Source organism: Mustela nigripes, chromosome 9 (genome assembly GCF_022355385.1).
Source record: "Mustela nigripes isolate SB6536 chromosome 9, MUSNIG.SB6536, whole genome shotgun sequence".
In the NCBI taxonomy this organism is placed as follows: Eukaryota; Metazoa; Chordata; class Mammalia; order Carnivora; family Mustelidae; genus Mustela; species Mustela nigripes.
Genome location: NC_081565.1, coordinates 20431792 through 20451762, shown reverse-complemented (window position 1 = coordinate 20451762; position 19971 = coordinate 20431792). Strand labels below are relative to the sequence as shown.

General features: G+C 42.6%; 1 protein-coding gene across 2 annotated transcripts in view; it reads left to right on the top strand.

Moving 5' to 3' along the window:
• SNX30 (sorting nexin family member 30) overlaps positions 1 to 19971 on the top strand; it is a 107678-nt gene that overhangs the window by 46468 nt on the left and 41239 nt on the right. For both annotated transcript variants that reach the window (XM_059411039.1, XM_059411040.1), the window contains exons 2-3: positions 1709 to 1900; positions 12244 to 12354. In XM_059411039.1, coding sequence (XP_059267022.1) covers positions 1709 to 1900; positions 12244 to 12354 — 303 coding nt within the window. The remainder of the gene's footprint in view (positions 1 to 1708; positions 1901 to 12243; positions 12355 to 19971) is intronic.

Here is a 19971-nt window from a genome sequence, read left to right as displayed (position 1 = left end):
GATGTTGTATAAATACGTATGTTATTAAATTCTCTAGTCAGTAGAAATGGAAACAAAGGAAGGTGCCTTATCTGTTTACTTAGCATCATCCACCGAGTTGGGTGACATTGCACTTGACTCCAGCCCGTACTTCCCGCTGCCTTGTCACTGCCCTTTTCCCAGACGTCCCACGATCATAGAGCTCGTGGATGGGACTGCTGGTTGACCTCTCGTTTCCTCTGTGTTCCCTTATCTGAGGGCTAAGTCAAATACAACCTACATACAAGAAGAGAGAATTCAAGGAAAGCATCTCCCTGCCCCCAACCTGTGATCCACTGACCAACAGGTCAAGAATGTTTCCAAGTCCTCTTCCGTGGTGTCGTGTCACTTTCTTGCCTTATTCCTGTCTTTGCCTCCTGATGAATCTATGGTGACATTCAGATGCATTCACTTCACATCTACTGCTAGACAAGGCTTTGTCTATTACTAAACCTAAAACCCAAAACACATGAGACTGAACCTTTTTTGGATATTATAGGAACATAACTTAATCAAGTGCCTTCCTCCAATGGCCTAGACAGAAAGAGCTCCATAATTTAAAAAAATGTTCCTTCTCTTTTTCTTCTGGCATTTATACCCCCCCTCCCCCGCCTTTTAAAGCTTTTATATTGCGGACAGATTTACACATATACGAAAGAGGAGGGAACTGTGTCGTGAACCTGCAAGTCCCAGCTTCAGTAGTAATCAACTTTGAGGCATATTTTGTATCATTTATATCCCTGTTTACCTATCCTTCATTATTTTGAAGCAAATACCACACGTCCTATCATTTCATCCATGAATATTTTAGCATATATTCCAAAAAGATGAAGGCTTTGTAAAACCATTGTACTTCTGTTATCATGCCTGATAATTCCTTGATATCCTCAAATAACTGATCAATATTCACATTTCCCTGAATATCACAAAACCTGTTAACACTTTGTTTTAATTGGGATCCACTACAGTCGTTGATAGATCCCCCGAATTGCATAGCATCTCTAGGTGCTCCTCCATTTTTTTTTTCCTCTCCTTGCATTTCACTTATTGAAGAAACTGGGTCTGTGGTTCTCTTTAATTTCACACAGTGTGGCTTCTGCCATTTGCACCCTTATAGTGTGGTCTAACATCTCCCTCCCTCCTCTGTATTTCCTATGACTGTGGTATTGGGTCATAGAGATTTGTTCAGGATTCAGATCCAGTTGTTGGCAGGCATGCTTTTTAGATGGTGGCATAAACTTCTTTCAGGAGGCATGTAATGTTTACTTGTCTCTTGGTGATGGTTGATTGAATTTTTAAATGTGCCGAATATTTAAGAGGGTTCACATCTGTTACTGTTTCCCTGGGTCCAGGTGGTGGTCTTGAGAAAGGGTGAGAAAGGATGCCCTTGTGGTGTGCTCCTGGCAAAGTCTGATGATGGCGGGGGCTGGTAGGTCCTGTGTCCCTGGGCTGGGGTTCCTCCAGTGCTCGCTGGAAGATAGGTCGGCAAACTCCCAGAGTTTGTTTCCCTCGGTCCCAGAAGACCTGTTCACGCAAGAAACACTTAGTGAGGAGAGGCTCAATTTCTTTGGATGTTGCCTTTTGTATGTAGAGGTGTTTCTTGGTTTGGCTACATGAGCTGATGTTTTGCTGATGTTCTCCCGATAATGTGTTTTCATTTAATTGTAAGGTGACTCTCTTCTTCTTTCAGGATCTCATTTTGCCCAATGGTGGCACTCCTGCAGGTACTTCGAGTCCCGCTTCTTCGTCTTCCCTTCTCAACAGACTTCAGCTTGATGATGACATCGATGGTGAGACCAGAGATCTCTTTGTCACCGTTGACGATCCCAAGAAGCATGTCTGTACGATGGAGACCTACATTACTTATAGGATCACCACCAAAGTAGGTCCCTTCATTATCTTCTGCCCCTGTGGAATGGTCTTGGTGAACTGGAGACCTGCTGTCATGATTCCTGCCTTCCTTTCTCCCTCCCTTTGTAGGACTGTGTTCACTTTCCTTCCAATGGTGGGTGTGGCTTTTTGAGAGATCAAATGTATTCAGATGAAAAGGATTTGATGTGAATTTTTTGCTTTGAAATGACAGAGAAGTTGTGACTATAGTCTTTCAAGTAGAGCATTTAATCCTGCTACCTTCACTTATTTTTGGTCATGATACTTTTTTAGGCTGTTAGTTATCACTTTATTATTGAAATTTATGAATGAATCTTTGTATCATCCTAAATGTCTGGTGGGACCATGGTTGTAATTTGGTGTAATTGGAGTGGATCATAGCGGGAGGGGTGTAAGAGAAGGATGGGAATGAAGATTGGTTGCCTTTCTGCTATGGGCCATGTGGGTGGGTAGTGGGCAGGGGGCTGAGATTGACTGGCTTAATGTTCACAGTGACCCTCAATTGTAACCTTGTAGTTACAATTTTAGAGAGGAGGAAACTGAAGCAGAAACTTTAAGTAAATTGCTCATGGTTACAGAGTTGGTAACCAGGATTCTAATCTTAATATTTAGGACTGTCAATTCAACATTTTTATTTTCAAACCCATACTCTTAAACCTAATTCCATTTTTTAAAGGTTTTTTTAAAAAGATTTTTTTTAAAAAAGATTTTATTTATTTGACAGACAGAGATCACAAGTAGGCAGAGAGGCAGGCAGAGAGAGAAGAGGAAGCAGACTCCCTGCTGAGCAGAGAGCCCGATGTGGGGCTCGATCCCAGGACCCTGGGATCATGACCTGATCTGAAGGCAGAGGCTTTAACCCACTGAGCCACCCAGGTGCCCCTTTTTTTAAGATTTTAAAGATTTTTAAAAAAAGATTTTATTTAGTTATTTGTCAGAGAGAGAGAGAGAGAGCACAAGCAGGGGGAGCAGCAGGCAGAGGCAGGCTTCCTGGTGAGCCAGGAACCCAATGCAGGACACGATCCCAGGATCCTGGAATCATGACCTGAGCTAAGGCATGATGGCTTTCATCTTACATGACAGCTTAATTTACTGAGCCACCCAGGCGTCCCATATACAATATCTTTTCTCTATGGACAAATAAGCCTTTCTCAGATATTTCTTTGATATTCCTGCCCTGTCCTTTCTGCACCTGGTTCACATTGGAAAACTTGTCTCTGTATGTGTGCACACGCACATGCGTGCACGCAGTCTTCCCCCGTCCCCTGGGCCGCTGGGTGCCTGCTGTTTCCCAGGGATTCGGCTAGGTGCTTAGAGGTATGTTAAATCTTCAGAGGTTCTAGGTTGATGTATGTATTCCCATGAACTATTTCCACTCCTCCCCCATCACCCCAGCCCCCAGGGTCAACTTATTTTTTACCCTGTAGCCAGCGAAATGGAAAACCTGTTTTTCTTGAACTTACGCTCTAAACTGCTGAAGGACAAGGTCACTGTGTCCCTGGCACAGCAGCACTAGCTCTCCTACACATGTTGCCCCCTGCCTGACTCCACTGCCCTGTAGCCAACTTCCCCCACCTCCCACAAGGCTAATCCTACAGGACCTCAGTTCTCCATTCACACTCGTGCGCTCTCCTGTGCTGCCTCTCTTTCCTTCTTTCCTCACTCTTTTCCCTTGGTGTTCTTGTTTCCGTCCCTTTTTCTTGGGGTCGATATCCTGTAAGTCAGAACTCTTCCAACTTCCAGTTCCACGTTTCCTTCGGCTATGATGCCACCACCTCTTGGTGAACTTTTTGCAGAATTAAGTTTTACTTCTTACTGTCAATTCTGTCTCAAACCAGAGTCCCTTTCTTTTCCCGTTGCAGGTAGCAACACCAGGTTTAAACCCTTGGTGGTGCATTTGGAATCTTCTTTGTAAACACTGCATTAAAGCATAGCTATGCCCCATGTCGCAACATAGCCTGTGGGGTGTGGGGATGAGAGGGAGAGGACACACGGGAACACAGGGTCTCACACACCAATCTTCCCCCGGGTTTCCGCTTCTGCTGTGGTTCTCTAGCGAAGTTCATGGTCACAGGACGAGGTTGTACACATAGTTGATTACTTTGAGCTCTGATTCTCCTGTCCTAATTCAAATTTCTGATGACCAAAGCTGGACAAAGTACAGAGCTGCTTTTCCCTGAACTAAAATGAGCTTAAAGCATTCTCCACCCAAATCTAAGTCATGGGTGCCTTTCCTCTGCAGTGGTGGGGAACCAGCCTGGCCTTCTCAATGCATGTGGCTCCTGGCTCCTTTCTCTGCAGGCTCCTAGAAAGTGCCTTCATCATAATAACTAATTACTGACCACTTACCATCTGCTTGTACTTTTTGGTCATAGAAACTTTTTTCTTTATATAAGTAATATGTGCTTATTGCAGAGAAACTAGAAAACTCAAGGAAGCTGAAACAATAAAAGAATACCTATAAGCTCACCAGCCAGAAATAATCATTTATAAATTTCTGAACTGTTTGTCTCTGTCCATTTACAGAAATGAGTATTTTGTATGCTGCCCATTCCCTTCATGTGTTGGGCGTCTTTCTGGGCTAGTAAATGCCAGCAAGCACACTATTATGTCTTTCTTTCTTTCTTTCTTTCTTTCTTTCCTTCTATCTATCTATCTATCTATCTATTTTTCTTTCTTTCTTTCTTAAGATTTATTTACTTGGGGGGGGGGGGGGGGGGGTGGGAGGGGCCGAGGGAGAGAGAGGACCTCAAGCAGACTCCCCACTGAGCACGGAGTCCAGCTGTGCTGTTGTCTTCTCAGACCACAACAGCGTTCTGCTCTGTGCATGAGCCATCAGTTTATTTTGTACTGAGTGCTTTAAACATATTGTCAGTTCGTCCTCATAATCAGTGAGGCGGGTACTGGTGGCATTTTTCCTTTGCAGATGAGGAAACTGAGAAAGTTACTCCAGGATATGCTGCTGATACGTGGCAGACCTAGGACTTGAGTCCAGATCTGTCTGTGCTGTACTTCCAACAAGGCATGATTTTCAAGAGCGGGATGGCTCTGCCCCGCTTGCCCCAGCACCGCGCTCGGTCTCCTACGCAGCCTTTAGGAGCGGGATGGCTCTGCCCCGCTTGCCCCAGCACCGCGCTCGGTCTCCTACGCAGCCTTTAGGAGCCGTCTTCCTTCCCGTCTCCCACCCCATCTCCTAGTGATCCCGAGTCTTAATGCGCCAACTATCTCCTCTTTTTTGATTGCCTCCGTGGTCCACAGAGGCAAAAGACCACTCAGAGGTCAAGGGTACATAAGGGTTACAAAGCGAACGTTTAGATTTGATGACAAGAGGGTTATGGGTGGCTGGCGGGCACACTCCCTGGAGAGGTGGGCAGAAGCCGCTGTGCTGTGGCAGAAAGACAAGGCTCGAATGTTGATGGCTTGGTAGTGAAGTGAGAACAGGAGCTAGAGAAAGTGTGGATTTGGGTTGTTGAGGGGCAATTTTGGGGCAATTTTGTTTAATTTTGTTTGGACTTGTGCGAATGCCCAGAGGCCCATGTTGCTAGAGAGGGAGACATTGAGGTGGGGCTGGAGAGGAGGATGGAAGCCGCTGCGCCAGGGAAGGAGCAGCCTGAGCCGGGGCGGGAGCAGGAGCCCACAAAGGGGGAGGTGCACTTCTTCCATTGTTTCTAGAGGAAGAGGGGAAGTTTTGTTTTGCTCTGTTTTGTTCTCTGTAGCAGGAAGTTGAGGGTTCTGTGCTTCTCCATGCAGTTTTCTCTAGGAATCGATGATGAGGTCTTCTGCTCAGAGCGAACAGGAGGTTTCGAAGCAAAGCTGGGAGGTTTTCAAAACGTCTGCAGGCTCTGCAGTAACCGGTGCGGAAAAGGACAGAGAGAGTTGACGCCTGGTGCTGTGGAAGGTCCAGTGGGCGATTCTGGTGTGTCAGTCAGTGTGTTTGCCTGTTTTGTTTTTCCTCCAGGAGTGTGCTCACACACCCGGGGCTGGTAAAGCAGGCAGTGCATGACTGCATTTCTGCCAGTTGTGTGGACGGCAGGGGAGGGGACGTTTAGGATGTTGACAAATGCGAGGGAAGTGATGGGTTATGGAATTGATGCTGAATAAGGAAGGAAGTAAAGACAGGACTGGACAGAGTGCCAAGGAACTGTAGGTCCCAAGAGGCTGAAAAACCAGGGGTCTTGGGAAGCGGGAGAGTCTGAGACACAGGAGGTGCTGGTTGGAGAGAGGGAGGTCTGGCTCTCTGCCGATGACCGTCTGAGGGGGAAGCAGTGGGGAGTGATGGCTCGGAGGTGGGTGTTGTGGGTGTGAACACATAGATCTCGAGGGCATCCGGGCTATGGAGGGGCTTTGGAGAGGAAGCCCCTTTGGCACCGGAATCCTCTGGGACTCAGGAAAGTGGTGGGGTGTCAGTAGATGACAGGTGTGTGAGGGACAGAGATAGAGGTGTCTTGATGGCATGAGTCTCAGAAGGGTTTTCATGGGGCTGTGGAGGCGTGGAGGTGAGCGGCAGGGCAGAGTGAGCCAGGTACCAACAGGGACTCTTGGTCTTGGAGGGCAGGGCGGAGTTGGTGAGACATGAGAAAAGGAGCAGCTTTCTACCTGCCGGGACAGCGGAGAGGCTTGAGACTCCAGGGGAGAGGAAGCTTTCAGAATCCGAAGAACTACAGGAATTTACTAATTACAGAATGGGTGTTCTGGAAGGCTTGGTGTAAAGCTCTGAGAAAGAAAGCCCACAGGGGCATGAGGAGAGACCAGAAGCCTCCCTGGTCATTATTCTCAGGTGTTCTCGTAGGGTAGCAGTGTTCTGAAGCAGAATGAGAATAGCTGGCTAAGATTTGACAAGGGAAGAGAAGGTCCCTTTGCAGAGAAAGGGGTGTCACTCCGACTCATAGGATTCAGTTGGCACTTCTGATGAAGACCAAATCTCTCTAGAGTGGACTGGTCGTAAATTTTAGATTGAATGGAAATTCCTTGGAAGGGTTCCAGGCCACAGAAGTTAGGCACATCAGCTTCTGGGGAATTAGGGTGTAACCCAACTGACAGGTGCTCTGCTGGCTGATTGATTGCACTGTGGCTCTGTGCTAGCTAGGTCTTCTGAAGTGTTGAATTTACCCAGAGGAGATACTCATATGGAACAATGGCAAAAATGGATATTCTTCGTTACGGCTCTTGTGCTCAGTTACCAGTTTGTAGATCTGACTTCGTGTGTACTCATGACCTTGTGATCTTGTGGGGCATTCTGGATTATGGATCATGGTGTGGAAGGACCCAGGACAAAACAGTGTAGTGATTGTCTCTGATTATGGAATTGTGGGTATGCACTTTTCTCTTTTTATTGTTAATAGAAAATAGAGCTTTGCTTTATTATCCTTACTCAGTTAGACCCTGAATTTCACAGAGGAAAAATTTACTACAGACTCATAGTTGGAGTTTTTTTTTTTTAATATTTTATTTATTTATTTGACAGAGAGAGATCACAAGTAGACAGAGAGGCAGGCAGAGAGAGAGAGAGGGAAGCAGGCTCCCCGCTGAGCAGAGAGCCCGATGTGGGACTCGATCCCAGGACCCTGAGATCATGACCCGAGCCGAAGGCAGCGGCTTAACCCACTGAGCCACCCAGGCGTCCCCATAGTTGGAGTTTTATTGGCCTGCATATTTTATGAGTACTGTGAGTCTTGTAACTGACTGGGTTTCTCTCTAGAAATTCACGGTAATGTCTGTGGCCCAGTTTTAGCAAGTGTGCAGAATTCTATGGTGAGTGTCTTTTGCTAGCCTCATTCCTGGCTCTGCTTTTTCTCTCTGTCCTTGTTTTTTCTTGATCTTTCTCACCTACTTCTAATTTATGTCATTTAATCTTATTTCATGTGTCTCAGTATCTCTTCTAGAACAAATTGTGGTAAAAGTAAACGAAACCAATGTTGGGCCGAAGAGTATGAGCATCCTTCATGGTTCATGATTTTTTTTTTCCATATTGCTTTCCAAACAAATTTTTATTTAATCCATTGTGTCTGTAAAGGAGCTTTTAAAAATAAACAATTTTTTGTGTAACTATGAAAGTATTTTGTGAGAATGGTAGAAAATTTGAAAATAAGGATAAGTGTAAAGAGGACAGTTGTCATTATGAGTTCTAGATTTTTCTTAACCTTTTATATCCACATTTTTAACATTAATGAAATTATATGTGTCATTAATTTCAAGTCTTGCTGTTTTCTCTTAAAAGTATATCAAAGCATATTTGTTATAAAGATGCCTTATGGGGCTCCTGGGTGTCTCAGTCAGTCAAGCATCAGCCTTCAGCTCAGGTCATGATCCCAGGGTCCTGGGATGGGGCCCTGAGTCCAGTTTCTTGCTGGGCGGGTAGTCTCCTCCTCCTTTCTCTCTCTACCTGCTTGTGCACACTTGCTCTCTCTCTCTCTGTGTCAAATAAGGAAAAATCTTAAAAAAAAAAAAATTTTTTATGACAAGATAACCATGGAATAAATATATCACAAGTTACCTGTTTTTATTGTTGAAGATTTAGATTGCTTTGATTCCTTTGCTATTTTATTTATTTTTTTTTAAAGATTTTATTTATTTATCAGAGAGAGAGGGGGAGAGAGCGAGCACAAACAGACAGAATGGCAGGCAGAGGGAGAAGCAGGCTCCCTGCTGAGCAAGGAGCCCGATGTGGGACTCGATCCCAGGACACTGTGATCATGACCTGAGCCGAAGGCAGCTGCTCAACCAACTGAGCCACCCAGGCGTCCCTCCTTTGCTATTTTAAATAGCATTGCAGCAAACATCATTATACAGATATCTTTGCCACAGTTTAAAAAGTATTTTCTAATGGCAGATCCCTAGAAGTGGAAGAGCAGTAATTAAAGATATAAACAAATAAATGATAAATAAAGGAGAGAACACAGGTGAATATTTTTAAAAGCTTGCAAGGGGGACAGCATTCTTATCCATGACACCAAAAAAAAAAAAAAAAAAAAAAAAAAGGTGGGGGGTGGAGAATGGCTGAATTAAAAAATTATATACCTGGAAAACTCTTTGGTAATTATGATAGATAAATGGCTATAAAGAACCTTCACCAATGAAAAAGACTTTTAAAGACCATGAAAAGACAATTTAAAAAAGAGACCCATCACAAAAGAAGAAAAATCTATAGCTAACAAATATTTTAAAGGATGTTCAATCCCTGTAGAAACAAAACAAAGATGACATATTATTTTTCAGTTACAAGTCCGTCAAAGATAATCACTGGTGATGAGAATATATGATAAGAATATAAGTTGATATATTTCTGGAAACCGTTTGTTAACAAAATACATGTATCCTTGAGCACCTGGGTGGCTCAGTCAGTTAGACATCTGACATCTGACTCCTGATTTTGGTTTGGGTTGTGGGGTGGAGTTCAGACCTTTGGGGGTCTGTGCTGGGCATGGAGCCTGCTTGAGATTCTCTTTCTCATCTCTCACTCTCTCTCTCCCTCTTGCCACCACCACCCCCCACTCGTGTGTGTGTGTGCTCTCTCTCTCAAAAAGAAGAAATGAAAGCCATTAATAAATTATAAAGATTGGGAATTTTGTAAAACACACACACACACTTTTATCTTTTATCCAGTAATTCCATCTTTAGGAGTTTGATTTTTATCAAACAGATGCCCAATGATGTTTGCACAGCATTGTTTATTGGTTGAAAGATGGACAACAACTTAAGTGAGGATTTGGTTTTGTTGTTTATCCACCCAGTGGAATACTATATATGTGTTTAAAATGATCATGTAGATATGAATTACTGACAGATATTTAAGAGCTGTTAGAGACTTAGAAAATATGAGCAAAGGAATGGATATACATAGAAAAAAATACGGAAAGGTGTAAACATAGTATTCATAGTGTTTTTTCTCAATTTAGAGTGATTATGACTCATCTGTATTTTTTATTCCTTTATTATTCCTGAAGGTTTTTTTTTTTTTTTTTTTTTTTTTAAGATTTTACTTATTTATTTATTGGAGAGAAAGGAGAGCACATGCACCAGTCGGGATGGGCGGGGCAGAGGGAGAAGGAGAGGGAGACGAGACTGGAGCCGACTCTGCACCAAGCTTGGAGCCCCATGCATAGCTAGATCCCACGACCCGGAGATCATGACCCTGAGATCATGACCTTTGGTGAAACCAAGAGTCACATTCTTTTTTTTTTTTTTTTTTAAAGATTTTATTTATTTATTTGACAGATAGAAATCACAAGTAGTTGGAGAGGCAGGCAGAGAGAGAGAGAGGAGGAAGCAGGCTCCCTGCTGAGCAGAGAGCCCCATGCGGGACTCGATCCCAGGACCCTGAGATCATGACCTGAGCCGAAGGCAGCAGCTTAACCCACTGAGCCACCCAGGCGCCCCAAGAGTCACATTCTTAACCGACTGAGCCGCCCAGGCGCCCCTTTCCTGAAGTTTTAAAATAAGTATGTCTGACCTGAATAAGTCGAAGGGGGGAGGAAAAGCCAGTTCCCCCAAAATAAGTGGCTTACAGCAGAAACAAACTTTGTATTTAATCCTCCCGCTCTTCGTAGTTACACATACCGATTTCACCTTAGAAATGTTACATGAACTATAATTTACAGAGTGGATCTGCAAAAGCATAATAAAGAGAAGTGATCAGCTGATATCACGTAACATGAAGAAGGCAGAAAGGGGAGCCCTTGGTCAGGGCATTTATAGTGAAAATGAATGCATTTGTCTCACATTAAAGTTGACCTTTCGTGGGCACGTCATCACTGGCAGGTCCTCAGCCAGAGCCTGTCGCGGGGCTCTGTGTGGTTTGAAGAATGTCCTTCCAGCCTTCTTCTTGCTGCTGAGAAAACGTAGGCTCTAGGAGGCTTAGTGTCTCAGGAATCTGGTAGGTGCTGGGACTGATCCCGCATGGGCTTCTCCTCACCCAGCCCTGGGAGGAGTGCCCTTCAAATTTATATCTCCCTCATGCATGAAAATTCATCTGCCATGATTTGTTTTTTGAATTGAAACATTCTTTCTCCAACCCCCCCCCCCCCCAGTTCTGTAATGCTAATTCCTTTGGCGGGAGGTTCTTCTCATAAATCACAAATACTTAGGTTGAATGAATTTCCTCACTTCTTCCCACTCATACCCTCTATCATAGGGGAAGGTTGTACCTGGCTATAAAGGAGAAGAGATGCAGGAAGAGTTAACTGAGGTTGAGTCCAAGACCGAGTCCTTTAACTTCCAAATTTTGCTTGGACTCTGTGAGCTCAGGTTTTGGGGAGATGAAATTGTAATTTTCAATGCTGAAGCTGCTCACAGCTTTTCCTTGATGAATGACTCTTGTTCATATGTTTTTAAGATTTTCTTGGTGTCATGGATTAAAATGGACTTTTGGCCTGAAAGAATAAATTCATAAAATGTAGGCTTGAACCATTGTTACTTTGACCTTTCATTTCCAAGAGCTATGTCATGCAGTCTCTACCCTTACAGGAAAAAACGATTTAGCTGAAACATACTTTTAGTTTGGGCAAATTAATATGTAAAAATCTTGTCTTGGCATAAATTAATTTCATTTGATTTAACATTGGTTTTCATTATCAAAGTGCTACAATCACATTTCAGAAAACTGTAATTCAAGAAAACGGATGATTGATGTAAAATATTAAATGCATGAGAGATGGGGGAAAAAGAGAAGGGAAGAGTCTAATATTTTCCTGTAGTACAGTAACATTGTGGCATTATTTCCTTCTAGATTTTTTTTCTTATCCCCTGAAATACAGTGTACTTCCAAGGTTACGGTTCTGCCAGAATATGGCCAATGAGGCAAATCCTTTTCTGTGTTCATCCAATTTGACTCCTAAACGAGCAGGTGCTCTCTTAGCTCTTTTTGTCTCCCCTCTGCCTATTGGTAAAACTTGGCAGCATATGTAGCAGAAGGTGGAGACTTAATTTCTTTTAAAAGATACCTGGATTGGGATTCAGTAGCAATATCCTCAGTGGAATTTTTCTGCTAAAAGAAATCCTCAAAGTTAAGCCTGGAGGAAATGAATCAAATGTTTCTAAACACATTCTGAGGGATAGTTGAATTCCATTTCCTAAGGGTAGAAAAAAACAAAAAAAAAAACCCCAAAAAACGAAACCCTCAACATTTCCATTCTACATCCTTGACTTCTGAGCTGGGCCCTGGGGGCCTGGACTCATCATTTTATGTTGGTAATTGATGTCTTTTGGCTGCTGTTTTGGTGGAAGGAAGGTGTGTTCTTGCCCAGTTTGGTTACTCAAAGACAGATTTTTTCCTTCCTTTCTGCCAAGAGATGCTACTATTCCCTTATGCTCATTTTGTTCCATTCTTCTTATTTGCAGAGTACGCGGGTGGAGTTTGACCTGCCAGAGTATTCTGTCCGTCGAAGGTACCAGGATTTTGACTGGCTGAGGAACAAACTGGAGGAGTCCCAGCCTACTCATCTCATTCCCGTAGGTACTAAGTCATGAGAGCTTGTTCCTCTGTTTACCTGCATCGTCTCTCCCGAGGATGTTCGCTCAGCTCTCGTCCCTTCCATGAGGGGCAGACTCTGCCTGACACTATATATCGCATTTTCCCACCAAACGCACGTGAAACATTCTCATGGATGCTGTCTAACCTGTCTCACCCTTGGGGTTTTGGTTTCTGGTTTGCTCTGATCATGCTGGTTTCTTGAGAGGTGTGGGGTAGGTTTTCACTTTCATTGTGACGGTTTTTTTTGAGGTCGGGAGAGTCCTAATTCTTATTTGCTGCCTCCTTAAAGACTGTTTCACCCTTCTAGACGCAGTTCTTGAGGGTTGGGTGGCTGCCACCAGGTGAACAGCGATGCCTCAGATTACAGCTGGCGGGGCTTTCTTTAGACATGGCTGATTCAGGGAGCAGGAACCTAGCACACAACCCACCCAACCCCAGTTTTTCACTTAAAAAACCAAAAGCCATCTAACTCCATTTATTGAAGCAGCATAATATTTTTCTATTGCTCCTATCTACACATTATTAAAAAAAAACAACAACAACCAAAAACAGAACTAGAGCAAATAAAATGTAAAAGACTACTTAAACCAACATACATATTGAATGCTTTTCAGACTTTTTTTTCCCCCAGTAGAAATAATAACCATTTTATACCCCAGATGTTTCTTTGGGTTTTGGGGGCATTGGTGCAGTTTAGGCCATAAAACTCTTCAGAGGGGCTCTGTCTTTCAGTAAAAACCTTGGCTGAATAACTTCTTAGCACTTGCCAGTCTTTGTGTTACGAATGTGTCTCCCAGTGCTTCTTTCCCACGGTTGGAAGAGGGTGAATATACCGTGGTAGAAATGACGGGGTTTGCCTATGATGGCATTCTTTCCCGGAGGGAAGAAACTCATCTTGAAACAGTTGGAATGGTTTCTTAAAATGGAATCGCAATTTGGCGACATTGGCAGCTAGTGAATTTTTTTTTTTTAAATAGGCTTTTTATTTGAGAACAGTTTCAGATTTCCAGAATTACTGCGAAGGTAGCGCAGTGAATTCTCGTATACCCTGCACCTGATTTTGCTTGACATTTTACGTTAGTGTGGCACATTTGTCACAGTTGACGAACCAGCAGTGACTCCTTACTGTTGACTACAAGTCCTTTATTCAGATTTCCTCCGTTTTGCCTAATGTTCTGTTCCTGTTCAAGGGTCCCATCTAGGGTGTCACCTTGCACGTCTCCTTATTGGTTGTGATAGTTTCTCAGCCTTTCCTCGTTTTCGGTGACGGGCAGTTTCGAGGAGTACTCGTCAGGCATTTTGTAGACTGTCTCAGTTGAGATTTGTCTGATGTTTTTCTCAAGATTAAATTGGAGTCGTGTGTTTTGGGAGGAAAAGTGCCGTTCTCATCACATCATAAGAAAGGTTCATGCTGTCAACAGTCTTTATCACTGTTGATGTTAACCTGGATCACCTTATTTGATGTAATGCTTGTTGGGTTTCTCCACTGTACAGTCACTCTTCACTCCTGTTCCGTGCTGTACTGTGTGGAAGGAAGTTGTTGTTTACACTTACTAGCCGGCACTGTGCACAAAGGGGGATTACGCTCCACCTGCTGGCAGCTAGTGTGTTTGAAGTTTGGTTCGACAGCGACACCTGCTGGTTGTACTTGCGCATGGACACCGAAACCAGCTCTGAAAGAGGATGGAAGGCTTCGGAATGTCGCGGAGTGATCCAGAATAGCTTTAAGTATGGTTTCCTACGGTCAGGATGGAAGCAGTGAGTAGGAATGTATTCTAGAAGCAAGTGGAGACATAAACTTATCTAATAAATTATTGGTACGTGTCTGGGGTGGAGAGAGATTTAACATTAGGAGAGCATCTCTAACTCAGTATGAAAGTGAAAGTGGAAAAAACCTTTTTTCTCCTTTAGAAATTATTCTAAAGCAACTTGGCTAGAAAGTATCTGTCTGTCAGTAAGCATTGACTCGGTGTTAGTCTTCATACTAGGCCTGGTGTGTACTCTTGGGGAGCTCAGGGGTCATGAGATGGACAAGGGACCCCTGTGTGGAAAGTTTATTTTCAGGTGGAGACCTAGTAGACATGCAACATAATTATTGTTTACATTTTCATTTCTTTACTAAAAAAATAGCTTTATTAAGATATAAGTCATTCACCGCACAGTTTGTCCATTTAAAATACACAAGTCAAGCACTTTTCCTATCTTTAGTGTCAGTATTTAGTATATTAGTATATACTATATCAGTATATATATATTTAGTATGTAAGTATATAATATATATGTTTATGTAAGTATTTAATATATTTAGTATAGAGAGTTGTGCAGCCATCAGCACAATCAATTTTAGAACCTTTTCTCGCCTCCAGAAGTAACCTCCCACTCTTTGCTTGACATTTCCAAACTTTCTGTCTTTTTCAGCGCCTGGCAACCACTGATCTTTCTGTCTCTATAAATTTTCCTATTCTGGACATTTCATATAAAGTAGAGTCCTACACTATATAGTCTTTTGTGATTGGGTTTTTTTCCACTTGGCACAGTGTGTCAAGATTAATTCCTGTTGTGGCACGTGTCAGTACTTCCATTCCTTTTTCTTGTAGATAATATCACGTTGTATGGATGTACCCTTTTTTGGTCTATCTGCTCGCATTTAATGGACGTTTGAATTGTTTTCACCTACTGGCTGTTAGGAGTAATGTGACTATGAACCTGCAAATCTTTGCATGGTCCTATGTTCTCATTTTTTCTTGAGCATGTACACCCAGTAGTATCATTGACAGATTGTATGTACCTGTTTATTTAACCTTGTGAGAAACTGCCAGGCTGTTTTCCAAAGTGGCCACATCATTTTACCTTCCCACTGACAGGGTATGAGGGTTCCAGTTTCTTCATGTCTTTATCAACACTGTGATTATCTACATCTTTGATTATAACCATCCCAGTGGGTGTGAAGTAGTATCTCACTGTGGTTTCGATTTGCATTCCCCTGACAGCTAATAATGATGAGCATTTTTTTACATGCTTGTTGGCCATCTGTCATCTTCCTTGGAGAACTATCTCTTCAGATCCTTTACGCTGGGTTGTATTTTTGTTATTAGATCTTTATATAATTTAAATGTAAATCCCTTACTAGAGATACGACTTGCAAAAAATTTCCTCCCAGTTAATGAGTTGTCTCATTACTTTCTTGATGGTATCTCTTGGAAGTACAAAGATTTTTAGTTTTGATGAATTCCAGTTTATCTTTTGTTTCTTTCTCTGCTTGTGCTTAAAGGTGTCCTATCTCATAAATCATCACCTAGTTCTAGGTCATGAAGATTTACACCTGTGCTTTCTTCTAAATTTTTTTTTAAAGATTTTATTTATTTATTTGACAGAGAGACGGATCACAAGTAGGCAGAGAGGCAGGCAGAGTGAGAGGGGGAAGCAGGTTCCCCGCTGAGCAGAGAGCCCGATGCGGGGCTCGATCCCAGGACCCTGGGATCATCACCAGAGCCGAAGGCAGAGGCTTTAACCCGCTGCGCCACCCAAGCGTCCCCTAAATTTTTTTTTTTAACATTTTGTTTTCAAGTAATCTCTACACCCAACATGGGGCTTGAATTCATGACCCTGAGATCAAGAGTTGCTCATTCGACCAACTGAACCAGCCAGGTGCCCCTCTTCTAAAATTTTTATACAGTTTTAGCCCACACATTTCAGCCTTTCATCCGTTTTGACTTCATTTTTGTACAATAAGCTTTCATTTCTTTAACCAGGGAGGCCGAATGTCTTCCCCTGAGCTTATTGTACATTGGTGTTTCTTTTATGATTTACCTCTTGTTTTCTCTTGTTTTGTTTTGTCTTGTTTTGTTTTGCTTTGTAAAAACTCCATATCTGCAAAGGAAGTTGACCTGTATTTTTTATATTTAAATCTAGCATTTGTTCTGATGTGAGATGGGAGGACCATACTTTTTTCAGGTGGTAAGTTGTCGCAGAACCGCTTATGAGTGATCAATCATCTTTACCATCGTTTGGGCATCAGACCGAATCATGCGTTAGACTTGTGCATTCCTGAACTGCCCCTGAACCCTTGGTTCATCCGTCTTTCTAATGTGGTGCCCTTCCTACATGATTTGAATGACTGTAACTTCACAGAACATTTCAACATCCGGTTGTAAGGTCCCCATCTCCATCTCCGCCTGCCAATATACTCTGTTTCCCGAGCTTTTCTGGCTATTGGCACATGTTCTATTTTTCAAGATGAACTTTAAGAGTCTTTGAATTAGTTGGAACATTTGGGAGAATGGATTCCTATTTCATTGTGTTTGTTTATGTTATGTTAGTCACCACACAGTGTATCATTAGTTTTTGATGTTGTGTTCCGTGATTCATTGTTTGCATTATAACACCCAGTGCTCCATGCAATCTGTGCCCTCTTTAATAGCCGTCATCAGGCTTTTGCCAACTCAAGTCAGCTGTGGTTAAAAATATGTGAGGATTCCTGAGCTTTCAGATTCTGCTGCTGTGTTAGGAGTGTGGAATGAAGCGCCCCTCTTACCTGGGCTTCAGTGGAACCATGTGAAGTCCTAAGTGAACAGTCAGCCAGACTGTGGTTCCAGGAAAGAACCCACATTCTTTCATTTTCCTCTCCCGATGGGCCGTCCTGAGGCCTGTTTCCAGCCCCTGTGGCTCCGAACTTGGGAAGCTTCTGGGGTTGTCCTGGGGAAACCCAGCCCCTGACTTCCTAGACCACTCTTTCCTTCGCCTGAACAGAATCACAAGATGGTCAGTATGGCTTGACTTTTCTCTCAGTTCAGTCTTTTCTGCCTTGCACCTTTAACAGATTCTGGCCTGTTTGATCTTTTCTGGTGCTGCGGCATATATGTATTTTTTCTTTTTACATTGCTTCATCGCTCTTTAATTTGAAAAGCAGAAATGCTCATATCACTTCATCCTCGAATATTTGGAGCCAACTCTTCATTATGAACCCAGAGGTTGGTTTTAACACTACTTCTTTTACTGGGGCACACCTCATTACAACAATAGATATGCTTTGTGATTTGATGGGCACGTGTAGATTTTGGAGATGAAGCAAATACATTTATTAAACTCTTCGGTGTTTAATTGCACTTGGAAATTTACTGTTTGCTTCAGGTTTTATGAAGGAAGCTTTGTTGGAAGGATGCATTTCCTATCTACCCAGTTTGTTTGGGGTAGTGGTAAGCTCATAGGAATTAATAAGAAATTTGTAATGCAAAAGCTGTTTGTCTTAATATGAAATAATCAGTTAAAACTCTAACTTCATTTTCTAGTTGGTTCCTCCTTTTTTTGTACTGTTAAAAAAAAAAAAGCATATACATGCTTTTAGCTTACCAGTAGGTAAGTTAATAAGTAGTTGAACACTGATTGAACTTTGAAGTACTTCAAATTAAACTGGGCTTGATGGTGGTTTTTATGGAGAGGAGGTTTTTAAGTGTAATGCTCTTTTATTTATTTGTTATTTTTTCTTAGGAGCCATATTCTCTGTTTTTTTGATAAGGATAGGAAAAATAGTTTTCTGTCATGTAGTGGGTATGTTGCTGAATATTTGTTTAACTGGAATTTGCAATTAATTGCAAATTGATATTTGTTAAAGCAGCAGTTTAAATGCTGACAAGAGGAAGTTGGATCATTTCAAGATTGAGCAATGGAAATCTTTGTGCAGATTTCACACTCCAAAATAGTAGCTTTCCATGACAATCTACAGGAAGTATGCTTTTGTTTCACAGATTATAAGATATTTTCTTTTAAACTATTATGAAATATAATACATATGAAAGTGCTTGACCAAAGTATCAAGTGCTATAAAAATGTAAATATTTTGTAAGGTTAAACCTTGAAATATTTAATAGGTTATTATATGCTTTGCAAGTAGGATTCTTTTAAAATATATTTTTTAAAGATTTTATTCATTTATTTGAGAGAGAGAGAACACAAGTGGGATGGGGCAGAGGGAGAGGGAGGCGCAGCCTCCCCACTGAGCAGGGAGCCAGATGTGGGGCTCCATCCTGGGACTCCAGGATCATGACCTGAGCCGAAGGCAGATACTTATCTGAGCCACCTAGGTGCCCCACAAATGGGATTTTTTGTAGGTTCCAAGATATACATGCGTGTATAGTTTTAAAAAAAAAATCTTTTCATAATGGAAAATGTCAGAAATACTGAAGTAGAGTGATTCAGTGCAATGAGACCCCCCCCCCCACCACGTACTCACCGCCCAATTCCAACATTTAGCCCCAGTGGCCAGTCTTGTTTCATCTCTGTCCTTATCCACACCCTCACCCTCATACCGGGTAAGATTTCTTCTTTTTAAAAAGTGATTTTCATCACCTTATATTCTGGAGGCCAGGAGTCCAGACAGAAGTTTATCACCTTATATTCTGGAGGCCAGGAGTCCAGAATTGGTCTCTGTGGATTAATATCCCCGTGCTGCATTCCTCACAGAAGCTCCGGGGGGACTTGGTTCCTTGACTTTTCCTGCTTCTAGAGGCTCCCACTTTCCTTGGCTCATGGCCCCTTTCACCATCGTCAAAGCTGGCAGCACAGAGTCCTCTCTCCTCTCTGACTTCGGCTTCCATCACCACAGCTTTGTTTTTTTTTTTTAATTGAGGTAAAATTTGAATAATGTAAAATTCACCATTTTAAGAAGTGTACAACTCTGTGGCTTTTAGTGCATTCACGATGTTTTTCAGTCAGCACCCTTATGTGATTCCAGAATATGTTCATCCCCCACAGAAGAATCCCATACTCATGAAGCAGTCACTTCTCATTCCCCATTTCCCCCACCCAACTATTATAAATCATGCTATTTGCACTTGATTGTACAAGTCTTGTTGTACAAGTCTTGTTAATTGTACGAGTCTTCGTTTGAACACTTGCTTTCAGTTATTTGGGCTGCATGCCAAGGAATGGAATTCTGGATCCTATGCTAATCTTACACCTAATTTTTATTTAATTTAATTAATTTATTTATTTGAGAGAGAGAAAGATCACAAGTAGGCGGAGAGGCAGGCAGAGAGAGAGAGAGGGAAGCAGGCTCCCTGCTGAGCAGAGAGCCTGACATGGGGCTCGATCCCAGGACCCTAAGATCATGACCTGGGCCGAAGGCAGAGGCTCAACCCACTGAGCCACCCAGGTGCCCCGTACACTTAATTTTTTAAGGAGCTACCAAGCTGTTTTCCACAGAGACCACACCATTTTACATTCTCACCAACCATGGAAGATGTTTCCAATTTCTCCACGTACTTTTTTTTTTTTTTTCCTCTTTTATAGCCATCCTAGTGGGTGTGAAAAGGTATGGATCCCAGAGGGTTTTTAAAAAAACATTTTGGCCTCAAAGATGTATGGAAATTCTACCCTTTGGTCCACTCCCTTTCTGCCTTCCGTTCTCGGTGTTTACAGGGTCATAAAAACAGCTGGCACGCGTGCGGCGTCTGCCATGTGCTTGGAGCTGTGCTGAGCCCTTCACTTGCAACAGCTCAGTCACAGTCCAGAGAGGCCCTGATTTCATCAGCAACCCAGATTCCTATGCATTAAGAAACCAGAAGGTAATTATAAATGTGACACTGAGAGGAGGCGTG